At 38.1% G+C, this 22,156-nt stretch overlaps 2 protein-coding genes across 8 annotated transcripts in view; one reads left to right on the forward strand and one right to left on the reverse strand.

The window, feature by feature from the left end:
• tbck (TBC1 domain containing kinase) overlaps positions 1–9,696 on the forward strand; it is a 57,317-nt gene extending 47,621 nt beyond the window's left edge. For both annotated transcript variants that reach the window (XM_079615280.1, XM_079615281.1), the window contains 3 exons: positions 4,920–5,095; positions 9,057–9,216; positions 9,360–9,696. In XM_079615280.1, the coding sequence (XP_079471406.1) occupies positions 4,920–5,095; positions 9,057–9,216; positions 9,360–9,470 (447 nt within the window). In that variant the 3' untranslated portion in view covers positions 9,471–9,696. The remainder of the gene's footprint in view (positions 1–4,919; positions 5,096–9,056; positions 9,217–9,359) is intronic.
• Positions 9,697–16,695: 6,999 nt separating this feature from the next.
• Positions 16,696–22,156, reverse strand: part of npnta (nephronectin a) — a 46,826-nt gene continuing 41,365 nt past the window's right edge. For all 6 annotated transcript variants that reach the window (XM_079617317.1, XM_079617318.1, XM_079617315.1 and 3 more), the window contains 4 exons: positions 20,844–20,933; positions 19,480–19,578; positions 18,549–18,808; positions 16,696–18,464 (listed from right to left, as the gene is read on the reverse strand). In XM_079617317.1, coding sequence (XP_079473443.1) covers positions 18,354–18,464; positions 18,549–18,808; positions 19,480–19,578; positions 20,844–20,933 — 560 coding nt within the window. In that variant the 3' untranslated portion in view covers positions 16,696–18,353. The remainder of the gene's footprint in view (positions 18,465–18,548; positions 18,809–19,479; positions 19,579–20,843; positions 20,934–22,156) is intronic.

A 22,156-nucleotide genomic window follows, 5' to 3' on the forward strand; every position in this document is an offset into this window, starting at 1 on the left:
GTGCTTTTGAGTTAGTCATGTGATCTTAATGCTGTCCTTTAGTATGTGGGTATAGATGTAGTTTCACCATCGTTGTGTTTCATGTGTTGGACATTAAGGAACCTGATATCTTCCAGCTCTGCAAAAGCAAAGAAGTAACAAAAATAAACTGAATATATTAGCAATGAGCAAACTACATTTCCACTGTGATGTTATTCTACAGAAAAAAACTATTGTAATAGTAAGAAGTGAATATGCAAATAGTGTTGCGATGTACACTTGTTTAAGTGTTGTATTTTAGGCCCTGTTTACACCTGGTATTAAAATGTGTTTTGGTAGATCGGATCTCTAGTAAACGAGGGAGACACATTTACACTTGGTGTTTTAATCCGTCTCTTTTGTCCACTTTCAACCACTTCTGTCCTGATTTCTTTGGGGGAGATTCTATGGGTGGGTGATTCCAAGATTTTTCAGATCTTTCGATCTAATGGACAAAATAAGCTCACACGATTCGCATATAAACGCAAGCATCAGCTTTCGTTTCTGCTCTGACAGCCGCAAGACCAGCCGAACGCTGTGAGTGTGTTTTAGAAATCAGGAATGGTGAGAGAACATTGTGCTTGGTTTTTTTCCGTCTTCAAACCGAACTTGGGTCGTTAAATGTTTACGCATTCGTAATGTTTACGCATTAAGTCAGTATGCGGAGAGTAGGCGTTTTTTTGTGGCTGTTCGAACGCATTCGATCACATGAGCGTTAACACTACGAAACCAATCTGGTTGAATGTGTTTTTGACTACCTCTGGAAGTCTTCGAAAGTGGACAAGCTCAAAATGTCTCAGACCCCGTGTGATCCAATCGACCAAAACGCCAGGTGTAAACAGGGCCTTAAAGACAGTTTTCCCTCTCCATTGATGCCTTTAAAGGGTAACTAAACCCCTGGTCAGAGCCTGACTCCACCCACTGGCAATATTTGAAAAATGCTGGAAAAGTGGGCGGAGCCCAGTGGAGGGGGAACGTGCACCTGAGACTTGTCTCTCTGTAGGCAAGGGCGTGGTTAGCTGGTACCCTCTTACATCACAGGGTACCACAACTGCCAATAGGAAAATTCAACTGCGGTATCCACCGTTCGACCTGAAGAGGGCAGCACTCAGATGTTTTTACACCATATATTGTAGAATTAAAACACTTTATACCCAAATGTCAAAAAAATTACTTGAATCAATTAACCGCATTAATAAAGCCCCAGTCTTACAGATCATTAACCAAAAAAAGTTGTTTTAGGGTTTAGTTACCGTTTAACTTTTTTTTACTAATTATACGCCACTATTTTTTTGCAAAACCGATTTATAATGCAAAGTACCATGCAAATATATTTTAACTGAATTTAACATGTAATTTTCTAATGCTGGGTAGAATTTTCTTTTTACTAGCTGTTAATTAACTCCATACAGTACTAATATTTAAAGTAATAAATATACCTGCAATGACTATACAAAACTAATAATTCTGTTTTATAATATTATTATGCATTCTATCACACACGGTACAGTATATGGGCGTTGAAAATATATAGCTTCCTTTATATTTTAGGAATGGGGTCCCTCACAAGATAATCGTATATCAACAGAAATGTAATGGCCGTGCATGTGAGCTGATTGTTTTGCGTGCAACAAAATGCCTGCTTTTCTTTTTTTTTTTGTAGTAGTAGTATATTCCAACACCTTTGATTAGATGGACTGGTGCCACGGTGAGCTCTGATTGGGCAGGAGGGGAGAGCGAGCAGACCATGGTTTCATTTCTTAAGTCTTGGATCTGTCTCTTTATTTCGATTCCTTTGTTTTGAGCCTCTCTGGTGTGCGTCAGCCTCAGCATATCACCTGCTCCAGTGCAGCCAGATGTTGGATGGTTAAAAGCCTCTCACGCACCAAAGGGCATCGTCACACCACTGCATTTATGCCAGATCTCCATCCTTTATCACTTTTGATAAAAGATAGCAAACAATTTTTGACAGCGCCTGTCATGTAGATGTTAAGCCTTTCAAACACACGCTTGTTTTCAGATTTGCACTGGTAATCCTTTTCAGACTGTAAATACCCAGAGGAATGTTTGCATGGATTTGATTATTTCTGCATTTTTAAAGCCAGCTCCTTTCAGCTTTGAGACGAAACATTCACCATTTCGACTTGGTGATCAGACCAGCTCTGTGGCTTTTCGATTGTCTTGGCCGTCTGCGAACCCACAGAGCCTCCAAACAGGCAAGTTTATGGCCTATTGAAATGTCACCGGTGATAATAAAAGGTCAAGACTCTTGCCTGCATTTAGAGTTTCTGAAGCCAGAGCACAAGGGCCTCCTTTAGGCAATGATGAGAATGCCACGAGCCCTGCGGATCTAATGCACTTTAATACCAGAACCCATTGGACATCAGCCGCCCTCCATTCCTCAAGCTTACCTCCATTGCTAAGGTGACCTCATAGGTAATTGGCTGCACTCTGTGGGAGGCTGGTTCTCCGTGACTGATTGGACTGATTTCATGGGCTACTGAACATTGACATTTACGAGATATCCCCCCACCTTGCTGCCCTTCCTGTGCTGTTGCCCTTTTGTTTCAGAGTCCTGCACTTAGAAGTGTGGAATTCAGCGATAATGCGGATCGTTTATTATGGCTGCGCGGCATTACCGTATATGCCGTGCACCTGCTGGTGCTTTTTACAAGCGTAAGATGTCGCCAATCAGTTCAAAATCAATTTCAAAATTTACTTTAACTACATTTTATTATTCCAAACATTTGGCCGGTAGTGTTGTAAGTATAATGTATGTTTTTGAAAGAAGTCTCTTGTGCTCACCAAGATTGCATTTATTTGATCATAAATACAGTAAAAACAGTAATGAACAGTAATGAAATGTACAGTTAAAAATGAACTCTTTTCTAGTTTATTATACAGTATTTTCAAATATAATTTATTCCTGCGATGGAAACAGAATATTAGAGTCGTTTCTGAAGGTGACACTGAAGACTAGAGTAAGAATGGCTGCTGAAAATGAAGCTGTGCCATCACAGGAATAAATTACATTTTAAAATATATTCAAATATTTGTTTCTCTGATCTAATACAGCTTTGATTCTCACATGCACTTTCGGGGATTTCATGTTAATGCATTTTTGGTTCCCCCAAAAACTTTCAGTGAACCATTTTTATTGGTGTGAAGAACATTTTTCCCACTATAATGGACATGGAAAGGATATGTTGTTGACTGTTGAAGGTTCATCATCGAACCATAGATGCCAATAAAGAACCTTTATTTTTGAGTGTTAATTTACCTAAATTTACTTTTCTTTTTTTTTGTGCAATTGCCGGATGCTTTTCTCTTAAGAAAATTACATTTCTTTCAATGTACACAACACAGTTGAGCTGCAGGAATGCAGATGTTTAAATATATTTCCATCTTTCAAATGGAAAACTGATTTTTATAGAAAAATCATTATTGTTATATTAGATTGGTCACACTGCCCACCCCTTTTTGTAATCCACCCACTCTCTGCTGGTACTGTAGATGATTTGCTTGATAATTTGGCCAAAGTGTTGAGGTGGAGGGAAGATATGCAGGAACAGTGAATGTTATCCACTCCTATTGTGCCTATTAAATTGTTCCTTCCTGATAAAGATCTAATGTGGCCGAACCTAAAGTGCCAATTAGAGCTATGATATTGCTGTATTGCTATGCTTTTTAGTCGAGTGGGAGAAATGATAGTTATGTGAGAATGAATAGTCTCCTTTTGAGTTCAACTGGTCCATTTGCTGCTCTGTTAATGATCGGGATGTGGCACAGATGGAGAAATTTTCAGACAGGTGGGCTCCTTACATGTGGAGACTGGATTGAGCTAATTGCCCCAAACGGGCCGGGAAAAACAGGGTTTGATAATGGATCGAAGGTAGCGGGGGCACAGGGCATTGGCTGCAATGGTAAGCCAGAAAAAGTGGCTTGATTTAGATTAAGGCAATTTTGGGCACCCTGTGTAGACTTAAGCAAAGATGCAACTTGTGAGGATTTCTGCTTGTGAGAACAGCTTGTGGCAGAATTTCTAACAGTTAACTGTGAATTAAGACTCAGTATTTTGGATACCCTTGAAGTGTCGTGCTGCACATACAGGTAGGCTGGTGAGCTGTCGCTTGAATTAAAAATAGCTAGTCTTATAGACTTTTAACAAGGTAAAAACAACCTATTTGGGCAGGAAAAGACCATCTGACTGACACAGTTTGCTTTGTTTTTACTTGTGGTTTAGGGTCGAGTGCAATAATCTCAGCCTCTGCAATCAGAAAAAAAAAAGTTGATTTAGGAAGTTGAGACCAAGAAAAAAACTTTTTTTTCTGGAGTTGTGTACCATAATGCTGCAAAACTGTGTGATTTGCTTTGATGTGTTCACTGAATGTGAGCTGGTCATCTTGGCTTTTTTTCACCTCAGGGTAACAACTGTGTTTTTTGAACCGAGATGGAGAGAAACTGAGGTAGAAGCCATCTTCAGCAGCTCAGTCTTGACAGGTTGAGCTTGAGGTGTTGATTATTCATTCAGGTTGAGATGTCCGCGGGATATGAGATCACATAGGTGAAAACGGATAGAGGCATGAAAAGTAGCCCTGACTTCTGTCGACATGGCAGTGAAAAAAAAAGAGCCATGCATTTTATAAAATGAAGAATGGTATCGGACTGAGTACAGATCCTTGAGGAATACCAGTATCATCAGGGTGCAGGATGCAGGAATTGAACATATGCATGTGTTTTCTTTGAATATACTCTGACTCTTCACTGGTTTTCCTGCTCAACACTTACACAGGCTAACATTTCAACCCACACATTATTTTCTCTCACACATTTTTTTTTAAATACCACTCACTGCGGCAAAAAAATCTGTTGTTTTACCACTCATTTCTTTGCACCCTCAGAGCCGCGAGCCACTAAAGCTGAGCGAGCTGAAAGCAGAAGTGTCTCCGCGTATCTCTGTGGAAGACCTCATTGACCTGTGTGAGCTGAGTGGACCGGCTTGCTTTAAAACTCCTGCCAAGAGAGCCAGGACTGGGAAACCCAAGATCCTGGCAGTGGACATCCGAAGCCTTGAAGAGTATCCTTTTTAGTCTTAATAATAAATGCAAAACTCTGTAAATAAAATTAGCTAAAATTATTTTGACTCTGCAAAAAAAAAAAAACCATTTACGAACATTTTTATAATTATTTAAAAATACAGTAAAAATAATTATACAATAATATTATTACAATTTAAATGAACAATTTTATATATTTTAATAGTTATTTTTAAAAATGTAATTTATTCCTGTGATGGTTAAGCTGAATTTTCAGCATCATTACTCCAGTCTTCAGTGTCACATGACCTTTATTTTTGTTATCAATGTTGAAACCAGATATACTGCTTATTATTTTTGTGGAAAGCATGTAAAAAAAAAATCAGGATTCTTTGAATAATAGAGAGTTCAATAGAAAAATCCTTTTTTCCTAATTTCTCACCGATCAATTTAGTGCATCCTTGCTAAATAAAAGTATTTCTTTCTTTCAATAACATCTTACCCCAAAGATTTTATCAGTAGTATAAGTATAAATGTCTCTTTATTTTAAAGATATTAATAGTATTTTAGATCTAGATAGTATTTTTGTCTAGTTTTCCTTTTAAGAGCAGGATTTTGATTTTGCTGTCTATGTGTGGCCCCTGAAGCCCAAGCAAAACATCAGAACATCGATGTTAGAGACGTCGAAAAATGTAGAAAAAATTGCCAGGCCAACTCCAGACACACTCAGACTTTCTTCCAGATGTGAAAAAAAAATCGATTTGTAATGTACTTTCAGAGTTTCCATAGCTGTGTTACGTTGTTTGAAAGGATTCATTTAGAAGTTGGCTAAACTCTTAAGTAGATAATGTAAAAATCAGATTAATTTAAACCAAAAAGTCAGTCTAAAGACAGATTGTTGCTAGTAGTGAAAGCCCAGTGGAATGTGTGGGAGAGCAATACTGTGGTGAATTTGTTTTAAGAGGTTTGTCACCGTTTCCATTAGTGCATCTGTAAGTAGATCCACGATAGCGTACACAAGCAGGATAAGAGCAATCATAATACATGTAAGGCTTTCAGGGAAACCTGAATGTAAAAGCTGCAGCGCAGGTATCTTGATGTAAATATTCATCGTTCTCTCATTTTGTATTCCGCACCATTTATGGCCATATCAATATTTGATACGAATGTTAGACAAAGCCCTTTCTGTTTTAAGACCCGTTTAAAATCTGCATGAACATTTTCTCTCTTGAGAAACGGAGAAAGGTCTTGTTAAATGTTTCTGAGGAGTTCCGCTCGTTTGTATTGAAAGACGTAGCACAAATATCACTGATTGTAACTTTATCTATGGAGGAAGGCATCTAAGAAGAGTTATTATTCAATTACACTCTGCCCTCTTTCTCTTTTCCCATCTCATCTTTCACTCCGCTCACCTGCTGCGCTTCTCTTCGAGACACTGCTCTTGCGTGCACTTGTCCTGTTCATGTTTAATCAATGTCCCAAGGGACTTTATTCTGCTCATATTTTTTTATTTTGTCCTGCACACTCAGTTCTCTGTCTCTTTCGTAGTGCTGCAGTGGGTTTTGGATGGAGTTGGACGGTTTCCACAAAGCCCATAGATCTGTGTAGGGTTTGTTCTGTAAATCCTGTGAACTTCACCTGACACGATTACAAACGACCAGCTCAAGAGCTTACAGGAGATTGTGCGCTGCTTAGATGTCTTACCACAACACATGTATACCAAAGTACCTCTGGGTATTCACTAAATGCACCGTAATGCTCACATTAGAGCTGAACTTTATAATGGTCTTCACATGTTTAATCTGACACAGTTCAATCACTCTCAAAGCCACCGGGCCTTAACCAATCACCAAACCTCTTGATCTAAATCAAAGCCTCCTCCGCACTGCAAAAATATTATTTCGATAGTCTACTGACTAGAAGTAACTTTGCAACTATATGTTAACCCAAACCCTAACCCTACCAGTCTACTAATACTCTAGTGAGAGTTAGTTGACATGTAGTCGCAAAGTTACTTATAGTTAATGTCTTAAGTGGACTATCAAAATAAAGTGTTCTAATTCTAATGATAAAATTAATGATACAAATAATTTGTTTTCAGAAAGTATACAGCAACTTGAATTAAGCTTATTGTAGGTTTTCCTTGTTTTAAGCATCAATCTAAGATTGTTTGTGAGGTTGTGTACGTACATTTTTTTTTTTTTTTTTTTTAAAGCAACTGGGTAAAAAAAATTAAAATACTTCAAGATAAATTCTTATTATCTTTCATCGTTTTGATTCTCGAATATATTTATCTTGGTATAAGGATGCTTAAATATTTTTTTTCTTAAAACAAGACAAAATACTGATGAAGAAACTTCGGTTGCACTTTATTTTAAGTTGTCTTTGTTACACTGTAATTATATATTTAAGTACTGAGTAATATTAAGTAACTATATGTACTTACTATAGGATTAGGGAGGGTTTGGTTGGATTAGGGTTAGTTGCGTGTAATTATGCATAATTTATAGTTATTACTATAGTAACTACATGTAACATTTGTAACAATGACACTGTAAAATAAAGTGTTACCCTGAAAACTTTTATGATATTTACATTTGGTAAGCATTCCCAGTTGCACCATTTTCATGGTTTCCACAAAAATATTAAGCAGCACAACTGGTTTCAACATTAGCCGCCTTCCCACCGTTCTCGTGCCGATATGGCCTAGCTGGTACGGATATGGTTTCATCTTCCACTGCGAGGCTGATAACGGCCGCTCTCTGGAATGTATTACAAACGTGTCAGTCGTTTTCTTGTTAAAGGAGTAGTTCACTTTCAAAAAATGTTTTGCTGATAATTTACTCACCCCAATGTCATCCAACATATCCATGTCTTTCTTTCTTCAGTCGAAACAAAATGACGGTTTTTGAGGAAAACATTCCAGGATTTTTCTCCATATAATGGACTTCAATGGCAACCAACGGTTTGAAGGTCCACATGTCTGTCTCAATGCAGCTTCAAAGTCTCGACACGATCCCAGTCGAGAAATAAGGGTCATTTTCTAAAAAATAAATAAAAATTATATACTTTTTAACCACAATTGCCGTCTTGTACTACAGTATCTCTGAGATGCGCCACGTATTACGTCATCACGTTGGAAAGGTCACTATAGACGTGTCGGAAGCACCGACCCAGTGTTTACAAGTTTGATGTATGTATGTTGAATGACACATATTTATATGTATTTGTGTCAGTTTATTGTTTAAAATGGTCCTTACGTGTGCATATCATTATTGGTACGTGTATTAGTCTTTGCCCGTTTGCTTTGTAAACACGTCTTGCGTGACCTTTCTAACGTGATGACGTAATACGTGGCGCATCTCAGAGATGGTACAAGATGGCAATTGTGGTTAAAAAGTATATAATTATTATTTTTTTTAATAGAAAATGACCGATCGTTTCGCTAGATAAGACCCTTATTTCTCGACTGGGATCGTGTCGAGACTTTGAAGACTGAGATTTGGACCTTCAAACCGTTGGTTGCCATTGAAGTCCATTATATGGAGAAACATCCTGGAATGTTTTCCTCAAAAACATTAATTTCTTTTTGACTGAAGAAAGAAAGACATGGACATCTTGGACGACATGGGGGTGAGTAAATTATCAGCAAAAATGTTTTTGAAAGTGAACGAATCCTTTAACACAAGAGTTTACAGACAGTATGAGATTTTTATTTATTTATTGACTTTTATGGACCGTTGCAGAGAAACTGGTAGACGGGCAACAGACAAGTGACCAATCTTGAGTGGCGACGTCACTTCAGTTCATCATATCAGAATGATTTCCGAAGGATCATGTGACACTGAAGACTGGAGTAATGATGCTGAAAATTACAGTAAAAAAAAACAAACAAAAAAAACAGTTATTTTATGTTATAATAGTATTTCGCAATATTACCGTTTGTACTGTATTTTTGATCAAATGAATGCAGCCGCATGACCCTTGACCGCCCGTGTGCAGCTTCAGTCGCGGTCACATCCCAGGCAGCATTAACATTCCCTACACCTCCACGTTTGGGCCGGAGGGAGAACTGCTCCAGTGTCCCGCCACCAGCGCCCTGGCCGGACACCGACTCCGTGTCATCGTGATCCTCAGCAACATCATGAAGAACGCCACCACGGTAAGGATGTGTCCTCCTGTTGATGTATTTTAGGAAACACGTGCGCTGTCAAATGCATTCACTGCAAGTCACTTTACTTTAGACTTCTGCGATATGCAATAAACTGAGCTATACTCACACGTTTACCTCCTTTTCTCCTGTAGTTTGCTGCTCACCTGGTGAAAGTAAATTTCCCTCGAGTTTGCGTCTTGGATGGTGGCATGAACAAGATGAAGTCCACAGGCCTGTTAACGGTCCCATCTCCGCAGATATAACGGTGTGCGCTTCGATAAAGGGAAACTGTCTGAATGTCTTTTACATGGTGCAAGTCGTGAATACATTTCTCAGATGAAACATTTTTTTATTCTAAACTATGTCAAGAGTTCCTGAAAGGCATTATGCATGTCAGCACTGAACAGTTTGAACTTGAAAATGCACACAGCTGTTTGAACTTCTGGGACCAAACCAATCAACAAAAATAAAGTTGTTGTTTTTACTACAGCTGTTGTCATCAAAGCCTTATTTGTAGTTTCATTTCTCAAAAGTCGCTATATTGAAGATTCCTGTTTTAGTGTTGATTAAACTGTTTACTTGATTCTTAAAAGGATCATGAACTCCAGTTTAAAAAATATGTTATAACGTTTCCTGAGGTGCACTTATAATATTAGTATGATTTTTACATTTTAAAAAAAATCATAATTTAAAATAAAATGTTAGCCTCTGATTTGAAGGGGCGTGTCTGCTGTGATTGGCTAATATCTTTACATATGAAATAAGTATTACATCTCTCGAAATCTTGTATTATGTTTTTACTGTTGCAGCTCTCGAGATGAACTATTCGTGAAAAGTGTAGCATTATATTTAGACTCGTTGCATGAATGGTTGCAGAAGTTGGTGATGATTTGAGGCGCTATCGCATTATTATCGCATTAAAAGAGTCGTTTTCTGAGCTTGAATTCAATAAAAGCTGTTTTTTGGACTAAAGAGGACATTTTGAGTTCTGACTTTTGGATAGTGGATATTGGATCATGTTGATGATCCAATCAATGTGAAGTCCACATTTTCTCTTATCGAATATCCTGTTTTTACTCAGAAATTCGGGTCAGTACAGAAGAAAAAATGGGTTGCGAAGAGGGTTTAATGGGGAAATTTTCAGCTACATTGTCCAAAAAAAAAAAAAAAACTTCCAGACAAAGTTGTGATAAACGGTGGATGATATTCTGTGGGTAAAAGCGCCTTGTCTAGATCAATCCAACCTGACAAAAAGGTCAGGAAAATTTAAATAACCACATTAGTGTGCAGAGGCTTTCTTCGAACGCAGCGCGTCGTTTGATGTGAATGGGCTCGTAGAATCAGAAACGCACTGTGGGTTCCAGTCCTGTCAGTTAAGAACAGGAAGAGGAGCTATGATGGAATATTGGATATTTAAAATGCATACCTGGACTTTTTTTTTTTTTTTTTTTTTTACATTTTCAGCATTCTTAATGTCTGCAAAGTTGCAAAGCACAAAGTCCACTCCAAAGGGAGTTATTCTCTGTATCAGTGTCACTGTTTCTGAACTCCCTGAAACACCTCCATTGTAGTCTTGAGTTTTCTTCCGGGAACAAAACACGTCACAATATTCCTCATTTAAATAATTCTCGACCAAGGCATACGCAAAATAAAGGTGCAAGGCCTGGTTGAGTTGAGTTAGTAGTGTGCTGAAACTCACACTTATGGTAAGGGCCAGGACATTTCCCAAACACGCTGGAAACAGTTGACCAATCACAACACACTGGTTCAGCCGACCAATCAGAGCACACTGTACTTTTCAGAAGGAGGGGCTTCATAGAGACAGGAACTAAACAGAGCGTTACTGACAGACTGAGAAGAGAGGTGATGCAACAATGTCAAATATTCAATTATGAAAACCTAGCCAGTCTAGTACACTTCAAAATCAAGGCCTTTAAAACCTCTTTAATAACATGTAGCATGCATGTATACATAGCTTCATTCCATGCTTCGTATTTTGAGTCAAAGTACAACCTAAATGGTGGTAAAAATATGATGGGATGTTTTTTGGAAGGCATTAAGCACCGCAAAAGAACTTGTTTACCCAGAAAAATAAAACTCCTCATTTATTCCCCCTCATGTGGATGCACACCTGTGTGAGTCTGTTGTGTGTTGAACACAGAACGAGATATTTTGCATAATTTGCTAAAAAAAATACTTTTGGCACACAATGCATGGGGACCGAAGCTGTTTGTGAAGGAACAAACTGAAACTTGAATCATTATCAGTTGAAAATCTTCCCCTTATTTGCTTCTCATTTATATTCAAATTTGTTGCCTCAAGAGGCATCTTTGTTTTTTTAACCGATAAAAGTGGCAGGACATTTCGCATAGCATCTTTGTTTGGAGTGAAATGAGTGATGTATTTTTGATTTGTCATGTTACAAAGCACCTTTATCTGCTTCCATGGATGTAGTGAGACCTGAGTTTTCAATCCAATACAATGTTTGGTGCTTACAAATCAGAACGGACCAGAATGTCCTGGCAAAATGTTTCCATAATGCAAGAATTTAGACTTTGCTGGAGGAAACATATGGAGTTATTAAAGTCTACAGTAGTGCACCAAATAAAGTTGCCACTGAAAGTACATCCTTCACTTCCACCGAATGCAAAGCCGTGTCTCTTGAGGTGACCGCTGCCGTCAGTAAGTTCGGAGCCAAATGTGCTTATTTTATTTTCCAATTCCCCCTTGGGGATCAATAAAATAGATATTTTAGATAACTGCTGGATTTTGAACCTCATCGCTTCCCGGCCCCAAAGCATAAAGTAAAATATAAAACAACACTCATCATTCTCTCGTACTGGTTGTAATGTGCCTTCAGAGGAACACAACTCTACAAGACTAATCGAAGCCACTGCCAGCTTTTTTGATAGTTATGTTTCCATCCACACGTTTTTATCCGAATTAAGTGATATCGAATGAAAAATGCCTTATGGAAACAATACAATTCGATTGAATTTCATGAATATCGACTCAAATGAAATACGTTCGGTCTCATCGGATTTTATCTTGATCGATAAACGGCTTATGCGATAAACGCTGATGGAAACGTTATTTGCCGAATAAATAATGAATTGCATTTTGTCTAGCAAAACTTTGTTCGCAAATGTTGGTTTGAATGTTGTGCGATTCAGTGTGAAAATGAATGGAAACACCCTAAAATGTCTCAAATCAATTCGATATACCAATTTGATGGCAAAACAAGTCAAGTCCCAAAATAGATAAATAACCCTGGATAAGATGCAGTAGGCATTTTTGAGGAAAAGTACTTCAAGTGTTGTTTCTATATGATTTTTAGGTGCTGAATCCATTTCTGCCATATAACAAGTTGTAAACATCACTGTTTTGGCATAAACAATAAAAACAAAATGGCTTCCAAAAAAAAAAAAAAAAAAAACGTTTTAATGAATTTATTGCAGTTTAAACATTAAACATTAGAACTAAACTGTGCATTCTCCGAATATTAAAAAAAAATAAACAATGAAAAAACAACATTAACATGAAAGGGACAGTTTTTAATGTTTAAATGGCTGCTGGAACTCTGAAATTTCAACAAAATCAAGCAACAATACTGTGATCACAGATATTCCAAAAGTTATTTGTTCATACAAGTATCATTGGACTTTCTGCATTTGCAAGATGCAGTGCATGGATTAGGCTTGCAGCCGCATCGGGCTGTCTTGCACCCAGTGGTGCAGGCACAGGTGATTAACTCCTCACAGGCTTCTGGAACTGGGGGTAGTGACATGAGTTGAGGAATAAGGGAATTCCCCTCTGTCTTCCATCCCATGGTTTCAGGGGGTGGCAGAACTGGCTGCTGCAAGTGGGCCTGCCGCCAGACCAAAGCCTGGAAGTGAGAGCGCTGAATGTGGTAGTAGAGAGCGTCTCTGGTTGGGGGCAGTCTTTCTATTGTCATGCCCTTGACAAACATGCTTGCTCAAACTTCATTGATGTTATCAGCATCCTTTACACAATAGAGTTTGCAGAAAAACTGTTCTGCATTCTGAATGGTGTGGTCACTCAGTTCAGGACCTTCGCCAAGCCCCGTTAGTAGATGTGAACACTCTATGAAAACTTCCCAGCATGTCTTCTTTGAATGTCCTGCAATGTATGAAGTTGAGTCACTCCCAGTGAGAGCATGAAAACCAGGAAGTAGCTCGAGGACCTGTGGCTCCATCTGCAGTTGTTCCACTACAGCATGAACAGGGACGTACTTTCTCTCCTTTACTGTACCTGTCTTCATCCAGATCTTTTGGCATGGCATCATGTGGAAGTGGGCAATCAGCAGTACCAAGATGTCGGTGTCTCTTGAAGCGACAACAATTTTCGATGCTTTGCTTCTGATGCAGTGAAGGATAATTCTTGTGTCTGCTCCTTCATGTTTAGCTTCCAAGCTGTCAGTGTTAAGGGATGTATTAGATGCTTCAACCATCTATAATCTTGGTGTCTGGTGCTCTCACAATCAGCTGTTGTGATAGAAAGTGAGCAAGGTCTACCTTGTTGTCCTCGTAAGCGATAAAGTTCTCCCATTTTGTGGAAAGAGGTAAATCTCTGCCCTCAACTGGTCTTCTGATTGCCACCAAGCCTCTTCCACGGCTTTTACGTGTTCCACTCTTGATTGAGTGTGTGTGGTAGCGATCAAACATCAATTCGCTGGAACTGTGCTTCACTTCGGAGAACAGTTTCCACAAAGATGTCTGCCAGGTCTCCAAAAGTCTTTGCTTCTTGTGGCTTCCCAATAGCAATGACCAAAGCTTGACCATCAACGATAAGCATTGATTCGTCTTGTAGGTCTGTGGCACCAAGGTGGTTGGGACATGGAATGTCAGCAGTCAAGACCTTAGCAAGTATCGCCTTTGAACCTGAACGAAGCTGCCCATTAACTTCTGCCAAGGACAGAGGTACAACGAATAGTTCTGCATCATAATGCTTTTGAGGTTGACTGGGCGTCCTGCCTCATATGCAGCAATGAGGTGCTGTAGAATGTTTCTGTCTGCCTTGACAATTTTTGCCTTCCCAGTGATTGGGTCTGACTGTTGAACTTCAAACAGGGAAGCAAAAGTCAAATACTTGTTCTTTTTCAGTTTGTCCCTGAAAGTGACTCTTCTCCCCTCAGATGGCGACAGCCTCTCCTCTACAAATGTATCCAGTTGACTTTGCCCTTTCTGTGTAGCTGTCAACAGCTAATCTTCAATATCCTGGGTGGCAAAGTCTTTGTTTGCAATGTTTTGCAGTGTCTGGGGCAGGTTAGCCGAAAAGAGACCAAATCTCTGCAATACTGCAAGCAAAGCATATTCATCTATTGAGTCCCATTTCATTCTGCCTTTTGTGGTTTCATTGTGGATGTAGTCATTATCTGTATCCAGACCAAAGGCAACTTTTGTGTCATGGGCAAGATGGGATCGGAAGTTGAAAGACTGAGCCCATCTGCCAAGAGCTGAAGATGTCTTTGTGATACCAACAATTCCTCCTCCCGTTTTTCCAATACAGCCTAGCCACTCCTGACTGATCGGGATCCACTTGGTTGAAGCGATGTAAAGAGCGCTTGACTACAAAGTTCCCAGCCTCAAACTCCTTCTTCATAGGCTGTGGAAGTTGGTGCATCTCGTTCAGTAAGAATGTCCCCCACCAAGCATAGTTGATGTGGTTATACCGCATGAAATAGGGCAACATTTGCTGGAAGGCAATTCCTTAACTTGTATTCCTTCAGATCAGTGCAAAGAAAATACACAACAATACAAAGCACAACTGTTAATTTCACAACACTTTGTCTATTCGAATCTGTGGATTTCAATTCCGATATAAAAGTTTTGCTTTTAGCACATATTTAAATAGATAATGCCTCATTTGCATATGTAAACATGACATTTCAGAAAACTTGTAGTACAAAAAATGTCTCTATGTAAGTGAAAAACTGGAAAAGTTTTATGGTGATATATATAACCTAAAAAAATTTACCCTATCCACCTGTAGTCTTTCGGCTGTGAATAATGCACCTATTGTTTCGATAACAATTACAAGAAAATGGGACCCTTATTGCAATGTTATACGGTGGATCCTTATTCAGGAGACATTGAACTTTCTAAAAATGTGGTATAACAACTTTTCCTCAAAAATGCCTACGGGGTTACAGAATCTTGAAGATTCGGACCTGACTTGGTTTTTATTCGCTTTAAAGCCGTTGGATGGAAACACACTTTCACCAGCTTTATTCGCATTAGTTTTTTTTACCGAACTTCAGATAGATCGATTGACAAGTGGATGGAAACTTGGCTAGTGTCACAAAAGTTTCATAGCCCCCAGAATATATATATATATATATATATATTGATAAATAATTATAACAAAGATTATGTTTTCATTAATATTATTTAAAACAACTACCACAATAGTGGTTTAGATTTGAAATCTCATTTTAAATGTATATGTAAGCAGCAATCACACTGTAAAAAAATGTTTTGGTTTAACTTAAAAAAGCAAGTTGCCTTAAATTTTTTAGTTCGTAGTAATTAAAATTTTTAGTTAATCTGATGAAGAAGAATAAACAGAAACTCAAAATAGTGTTATCTTCACACATTAGTTATCGAAGTTGATTTGACAAAAGATAAAAAGTTGTGATAACAAATCATGAAAATATTTTTTTCCAGTCACCCGGATCCAAACAGAGGTCGTTATTTTCCTTGAACATTTGGTACCGCAGAAAAATTTATTTCTTTGAATTACAGTTGAATGTACCAAAGGTTACTATCTCAAAACTGCCATTCAAAATGCAACATATTAAAAAAAAATATATAAGTATTAGTATTATTTACAATGGGACTTCTATTATATTGCTTCTATAAGGAGTTTCATTGGTTCATATCAAGGCCATTAGATGGAAAGAGTAGAAAGAAAGAAATTGGCCTTGTTCATGCATGGAAAATGCAAGCAAGAACAAATTTCTGTGCAAATCATTATTGAATTGAATGCAATCACTTTACACAAGAAAGCTTTTTTTGAACGATTAACACAATTGCTCTGCGTGTTTCACGAATGAGGGGCTTGATGTTTTTCAGAACAATATTTCTCTGGCACGAAAGCAAAGAGGGTTTCAATGAGGGTGACAGTATTATCTGAACAGGTCGATTTACTCTAAATACAACTAATATGACTAGAAAAACTCTCCTGCTAAAAAAAAAAGACAATATAAAGTGCTGTGCGAGCATCGTCCCAGGGAATCACATTAACAGGCAAATGGTTTGGTTCATTTATTTGCAGCATCCACTCTGATTCACTAATAGAATTTGACTTCCCAGTCCTTCGAATGAAAGAGAAGATAGTTTAGGAGAGCTGGTTATTAATTAAAGCTGTGTGTGCAAAACAACATGACAAAAACAATGTAGCACTGTGTCACTCGTTACTCTGAAATAAGTTATTACTCCCCAACAAGAGTAAAAAATACAAGACATATTTCATGTTCACGCCTTTTAATGTCTGGAGGTCGTTGCTTCATCTGAATATTAAACCGAGATCTTTCATAATCAACATACAGTCTTAAAGGGTAACCATGGTTGTGACGATCATAAAGAATGGCTGATACAGCCATTAATAAGAAAAATTCAGAACTGTTTACTGGTTTGTACTTAACAATATACGTCAATAAAATACTGGGTCGTGTGATGTAAACATTGTCCTGCATCACTTATACGATGGAGAATTCACATATATGTGCACCTACAAAGCATATTTGAAATATATTTATATATATATATACACATGTTTGAATACATTTACAATAATAACACCAAAAATAGTCACTCAGATTAGCTGCAAACTGGGCTAACAAATCACGTCGGTCAAATTGAAAAGGGGATTTTGAATTCATCATCATTCGGGTGACGAACAGCTGAACTGGGCAACTCACATTTACAATGGCACGATGGTGTCTGCTCGACAGTTTGACAAAAAGATTTGAGGTGGGAGACAAATTTGACATCTACAAAATTAAAATGTAAAAAAAGAAAAAACATTTCAGACTTTTTAGACATCTCATCCAACCGAGTGCTGAAGTGATGACATATTTTTGTAAGTTGACAAAACCCCTATAGGATTTTTCCATTATTGCAGAAAATAAGCTCTGTGAAAATCCAATGAAAGTTTATGATTCTTACACGTTTAGTTCATCGTGATAATCTTCACAGATGAATACAACTTTTGGGAATTTTTAAGCCTAAATACAATCAACAGAAGTAAAAAGCTAAACGGTCACATGACTTCAACATCACAATTCATACTTTTATAACTCACAATTCATACTTTATAACTCACAATTGCTTGTTATAAAGTCAGAATTGTGAGATGAAAAGTTGTGATTACCCCTTTTATTTTTTTTCGGTGGTGGAAACAAGCTTCATAAACTAGTTTCATAAAAAAGCAACATTTTGAACAAAAATCTGAGAAACTAAAGTTTTTTTCAAAGACTACAACATGCATAAGCAATGCTTTTATCGCTTGTTTCTGCTCCTTTTCGCCTGTGTTTTGTTCCGGAGATTAAATACTCGTTCGGAAGATGCGTAACAGCGCCCCCTACCGTATAACTGTGAACATTTAAAAGCAGAAAGTTGGAAAATTCCGTCAATGGCAGGGAAATAGTTAAGTTATGAGAATATTCCCTGTTAGCTGGCTCGTGTATAAATGATGTTTAATGCCCCCCAAAATTTTTGTAGTCCCATTTAGCCACTTGTTAGCAACCACCCTTTTCAAGACAAAAGCTTTTAAAATATCACAAAGATGTATTTACTGATGTATGTTGTAGAAAAAAAAACATGAAAATATCTTGAGCTTTTGTTAACCACATTTAACCAAAAACCCATTGACTTTGAAACGATGGAACCGGACGTGCTAAAATGCTAACTTGTTTCTGGGGTTTGGCCTACAAAAATACGTTGTCCCTACAGCACTCAGCTGAGCACATGCACTTGTAGCCATTGAGGAAGGCCAGGGGAAGTGCACCCATAACCGTACCGGGACTGACAGGAAGCCACGTCCCTTTCCGTGAGGTGTCCGTCTTCCTAGAGTCCCGTGAGTAAAGCTGGCGTTAAAAGTCTCTGTTCATGGTGTTGTCGGTGTTAAAGTCTCCTCAGATTGTGCTCTTCCTGACAAGAACCTCGTTTGAGACTCACGTCGTCCAGAGCTATTTCTCCCTTACGGCCTCTCCGCCGCTCGCCCTTCACGATCACCTGTAGCGACATAAATCGAATGACACCTTGGTGAAACCTTTCGAGACATTCACAGACCTGAGTGTATTCAGTGTTGACACTTACGCTTTCTAGGCCATTGCCCCAAATGGTGATCTGCGTGGACCTCCAGCCGTTTCCTCCCGTTCGACCCCAGACCGCGGGGCTGTGCTGCCGTCCCTTCTGTACGAACACCTGCAGCATGCCCACGTGGTGGCCCGCCATGTTGTGTCTGAAGGCCAGGCACAGGTTCCCCTCGTTCCAGGGCGTCGTCAGGGGGAGGATCAGCTGAGCGCCACGCCCACCTCGCTTCTCTCCGCCCTCAGAGATCGTTAGGTACCGCCCACCTGCCAAAGAGATCATCGTCAATTTACGGGCCAATTAACGAGGCCACGTAAAGTTTACATAAAAGCATCATACATTAAATAAAGAACACAGTGTCCACAAAATACATATAAAATATAATCTGCTACAGGCAGATGCCTAAAAAACAAGTCTAAAGGTCCTTGCACACTCTTGCCCGTCCGGAACACTGCCTCCGAAACTTTCGTCCGTCATAAAAAAATTCGGATCGGTAACGATTTTCTCAGTTTTTCGCATCCATAGCAAGCATTTAGAGAGGCGTTTTGACAATTCAGAGCCACCGAATGACGAATACGAAAAAACGCATTTGAACATTTCAGACTCAGTGAGCGTGCAAGGACCTAAACCATGAATAAACAAACCATGTATATGAATGGATAAATATGTAAATATATACTGTATGTATATAACTGTGTGCAAAAAACGTAACGGCATTGTAAACAAAAAAGCTAATTAAGTGTACGATTACATGACAACAATGTACTAACATTGCTTTTGAAACATTACAGTATGAAACATACGGTAAATACAAATACTGCATTTCTGTGAAAATTGCACCTGTAGAACTTTTAAATTATTTTTTCTTTTCTTCATCTGAGAAATTCTTATTTGCCATTGACCCAATAACACATTTTATAGAAAACCCCCATAATACCTGAAGGATCTGCAGTCGTCTCCCAGTGAAGATCTCCCTCTCTGTGCTGGATCCATCCACAGAGACCATGAGTAAAAGAGCAGCTCAGATGGCCCGTGTCTGTGGAATAGGACACAATTGATCAAACAATTTGTTGATAAATGCAACTTTAGAAATTACTCTGAACTCCAAAAAATATCATGAAACTGAAACAAAAATATTCACTTTAACCAGTGTGGGAAAATACATTTTTGTCCAGCAGCCACGAGGAATTGAACTGAGAATGCACGAGGCGGCAAACATGGCGGAGATTTGTAATTTGAAGGAGAAATTGATTTATAAAAGTATAATTGTCAATAAAGCATTAATTTTTGTTCTGTATGAATTACTCACATGGTCTCATACACACAAAATATTGGGTATTTCCAAAAACATAATAATTAAAAAAAATCTTTATTTAATTTTTCATTTTCATTCCATGTAATTGACTTTCCTTTTGTGGAATAAAGATTTACATAACTAATAAATGTATTTATTTGTTTGTTTGTTTATCTGCAAACGAGATATGAACGAGACATCCTCGCAATTTTGACTTATAAACTCGCAATTGTGAGAAAAAAAGTCTGAATTGCAAGAAAATCACAATTGAGAAAAAAAGTCAAAATTGTGAGATATAAACTATTACCTTCTTTCTTTTTTATTCAGTGGCAGAAACAAGCTTCCATAGAAAACAATGTAGCACTTATTTTTTAAGTGGATGGATGGATGGATAGTCATAATGAATGACGTGACAGCAACATCTAAGCATCTTCAGCGCAAAGGGCTTTCCTGACAGAAATCAAGCTGAGCATTTGACTGGGGACGGGTGTTCATTTCACACCCTGTTTGCAAACAATATAAATATTGGTTAAGGCTCTGGGCTGGTATTCCCAGCATTGCAGGCTCAATTCACGATGGCCATTAACTGAGATCCTCTATTATCATCATGCCCTTGAGTAACACACTGAACAGAGGAAACTCCAGGGAAACTGCCCTTGCAAGCAGCGTAAGTGAAACTGCTAAATGAAAAGTAACTCTGAATTGCGCTATTCCTGAATTTCCCACAGGGATCAGTGGAGCGTGGGTATTTCCGTGAAGGCCAAAGAAAGCTGTTCGCCTCACAACACTGATCCAATTCATCTGGAGTGACATCAAAAGTCAAGATTAATACCTACAAAATGCCTGTGATGTAAATAACAGAAAACACTGCAAATAGGCAGTCTCACTGTGTGTTTCCATTTGCTGTATGTCTACAGACCAGTCTATAATCAAATAATCAAACCCTCTAAAATCCATCCGCAATTTCAGCACAAAAATTAAATATAATAAAAGCAGCCTTCTTTTACCTGGGTCATCCTTCAGCTCCTCTTCTGTGTTGCCAAGTTCAATGTCTGAATCGATATCAAGCACATTGTTTTTCCCATGATTTCGTGGTACTAAAGGGGAAAAAAGAAAACAAAGAGTTTAGACTATAGTGATTCCCAACAAAAAGTACACAATTAATATTTTTAAAATACTTTATAAGTAATAAAATATTTATTTTAAATGCATTTTTATGTAAAAAAAAATAGTGTATATATATATATATATATATATATATATATATATATATATATATACACACACACACACACACACACACTTTTTATATATATATATAGCCTAGCTTAAGGACTGTTTACTTTAAGCTATTATTACTAAAGTTATTACTAAACCATTTTATTAAATAAATCAATTATTATTTATATTATAATTCACTATATTTTGAATGTAGTCAAGGGTTCACAGGCAATCACCTGAGCCACGATTATATATCTCGGCCTCGTTGCTTAATTTAAACAAATAAATGTTGAGGACAAGACAAGTTATTCTCTCAATTGTTTTTTTTTTACCCATAACTGAAATATGGACTTAATAGAGGATTGGAGATGAGTGAGTGTAAATCAAATATATGGCAGGACAACAGCAGGAAGGAAGTCAAGTCTGTGATTAGTCTATTGATTTTAATTATCCCTCAAGCCTTTGCTTGTGACAGCACTATGTACAGCCCTCCAATAGAAACAGTGTCCTCACCGCTAATAAGAGCATGTAGTAAACCTACTTCCCCCTAAGGTCATTTCCGAAAACTGCAGGTGTTTGTGTTGGGGCTATACAACTTTGACACGATCGTTACGGTTCATAATTGATTAAGGAGATATAATTATATTTAAACCCTAGATGTATATGTGCTATTTCCCCACTGTTTCAGAGCCATCATTATTTATTAGGCCTATTGTGAGCCCTCGGAGGCAGTGCGGGGTAACTGATTTATATCCTGAGGCAGGGCCGACTGGTAATGTAATCTCTCTAGGTGAGTCTTCTGTTTTCATTAGGTGCTGTCATCTGGATAGGAGGCTTTGGGATGCAATTTGCTTTCCTGAAAAATCTGGTTTCAGCCTTGTGGGAAGCCCACGAGATACCCAAAAAAGAGCTTATGAACATGAAAGATGCAGCATAGTCCTTTGGGCCAGGAAATGGTTTTCTTGGATAGATCCAAAGGCCTTCATGACCTTGTCCCAAAGGATGCACTCAGCAGTCCTCCTCTAAATTCACACATTGGTTACAAAAGACCACATGGACTGTTGCATAGACAAATGCGAGCTATAGTAGCAAAGGGAGC

This window comes from Phoxinus phoxinus, assembly GCF_949152265.1.
Source record: "Phoxinus phoxinus genome assembly, chromosome: 6".
In the NCBI taxonomy this organism is placed as follows: domain Eukaryota; kingdom Metazoa; phylum Chordata; class Actinopteri; order Cypriniformes; family Leuciscidae; genus Phoxinus; species Phoxinus phoxinus.